The sequence below is a fragment of the Alligator sinensis genome, unplaced genomic scaffold (assembly GCF_000455745.1).
Source record: "Alligator sinensis unplaced genomic scaffold, ASM45574v1 scaffold1860_2, whole genome shotgun sequence".
Taxonomy (NCBI): domain Eukaryota; kingdom Metazoa; phylum Chordata; order Crocodylia; family Alligatoridae; genus Alligator; species Alligator sinensis.
Genome location: NW_005843035.1, coordinates 222,634 through 223,746, shown reverse-complemented (window position 1 = coordinate 223,746; position 1,113 = coordinate 222,634). Strand labels below are relative to the sequence as shown.

At 64.2% G+C, this 1,113-nt stretch overlaps 1 protein-coding gene across 2 annotated transcripts in view; it reads right to left on the bottom strand.

Moving 5' to 3' along the window:
- Nucleotides 1-900: 900 nt before the first annotated feature.
- Nucleotides 901-1,113, bottom strand: part of MACROD1 (MACRO domain containing 1) — a 53,479-nt gene continuing 53,266 nt past the window's right edge. For both annotated transcript variants that reach the window (XM_025193262.1, XM_025193261.1), the window contains exon 10: nt 901-1,029. In XM_025193262.1, coding sequence (XP_025049047.1) covers nt 997-1,029 — 33 coding nt within the window. In that variant the 3' untranslated portion in view covers nt 901-996. The remainder of the gene's footprint in view (nt 1,030-1,113) is intronic.

Sequence of the window (1,113 nt, the reverse complement as noted above, 5' to 3'; positions counted from 1 at the left end):
GCCGGCCGCCCCCCTTTGGGACGGGGGGGGGGGAGCAGAGTTCCCCCCTCCTGCTCCCCCCCACTCCCAGTGACACCCCAGCTCTGCCCCACCTGTGACCAGGGCAACTTCCTCTACAAGGTGGAGAGGGGGCTGGAGGGCCCCAAGTCCCTGCCACCAAAGTAGGGACCTGCCCTGACCACTGCAATGGGGGGGGGGGGGGAGGGGCGCAGCTGAAGCCCCCCCCCTGGTGCTGCCCCCCCTCCCCCTCTTATCTGGTTCTCTTGTCACCTCCTGTGGCCAATAAAGGGGAAGCTGGAACCAGTGGCTCAGCATGTGTGTGTGGGTGTGTGCACACACATCTGTCCCAGACACCTGCAGGGGGTGGGGGTCATCCCAAATGCCTCAGTTGTGTGCACACGTGTTCCAGATGCCTTGTGGGGGGGCAGGGGTGTCCGTGTCCCAAGTGCCTGGGGGCGGAGTCCCGGCTGCCTGGGTTCTGGGGGGAAGTGGGGGGGGTTGAGGGAGTGTGTGCACGCCCATGTTCCAGGCACCAGGGTTCTGGGTGTGCAGGTGGGGGCGTGTGCCCAAGTGTGCAAGTGTGTGTGTACACGCATCCCGGACGCCCGGGTTCTGGATGTGCAGGTCTGTCCCAGATGCCTGGATCCAGGGTGTCCTGCAGGCGGCAATGCCCCTCACTCCCAACCCGCAGTCCCTCTGTCTTCTCTGCCATGCACATGGTGGCATCCGGGACATGAAAACCAAGTGACACCACCAGGGTCTGCAGCCCTGCTTCCCCTATTGCTGCCCCCTAATCGCAGCACAGCCTTGGCAGGGATTATGGGGTGGTCACCTCACAGCCTGGGAGGGAACCCAGACCTCTGGCCTCCTGGCACCCCACTGCCTCACCAATGCAGCCACTGGCACCAAATCCTTTATTAGCCAAACACTGGGGAGGGGCAAAGTGCCAGGGGGGTATGCCCTGTGCCCCAAAATACATGGGGGAGTGGGGGGGAGTCAGTCCAGGGCAGCAGCATCCACGGAGTCACCTGGGGGCAGAGGGAGATAGTTCAGTGCCACCCAAAGACCACTCCGCCCTGCCAGTTCCCGTCACTCCTGACCTGCAGCCCCCTG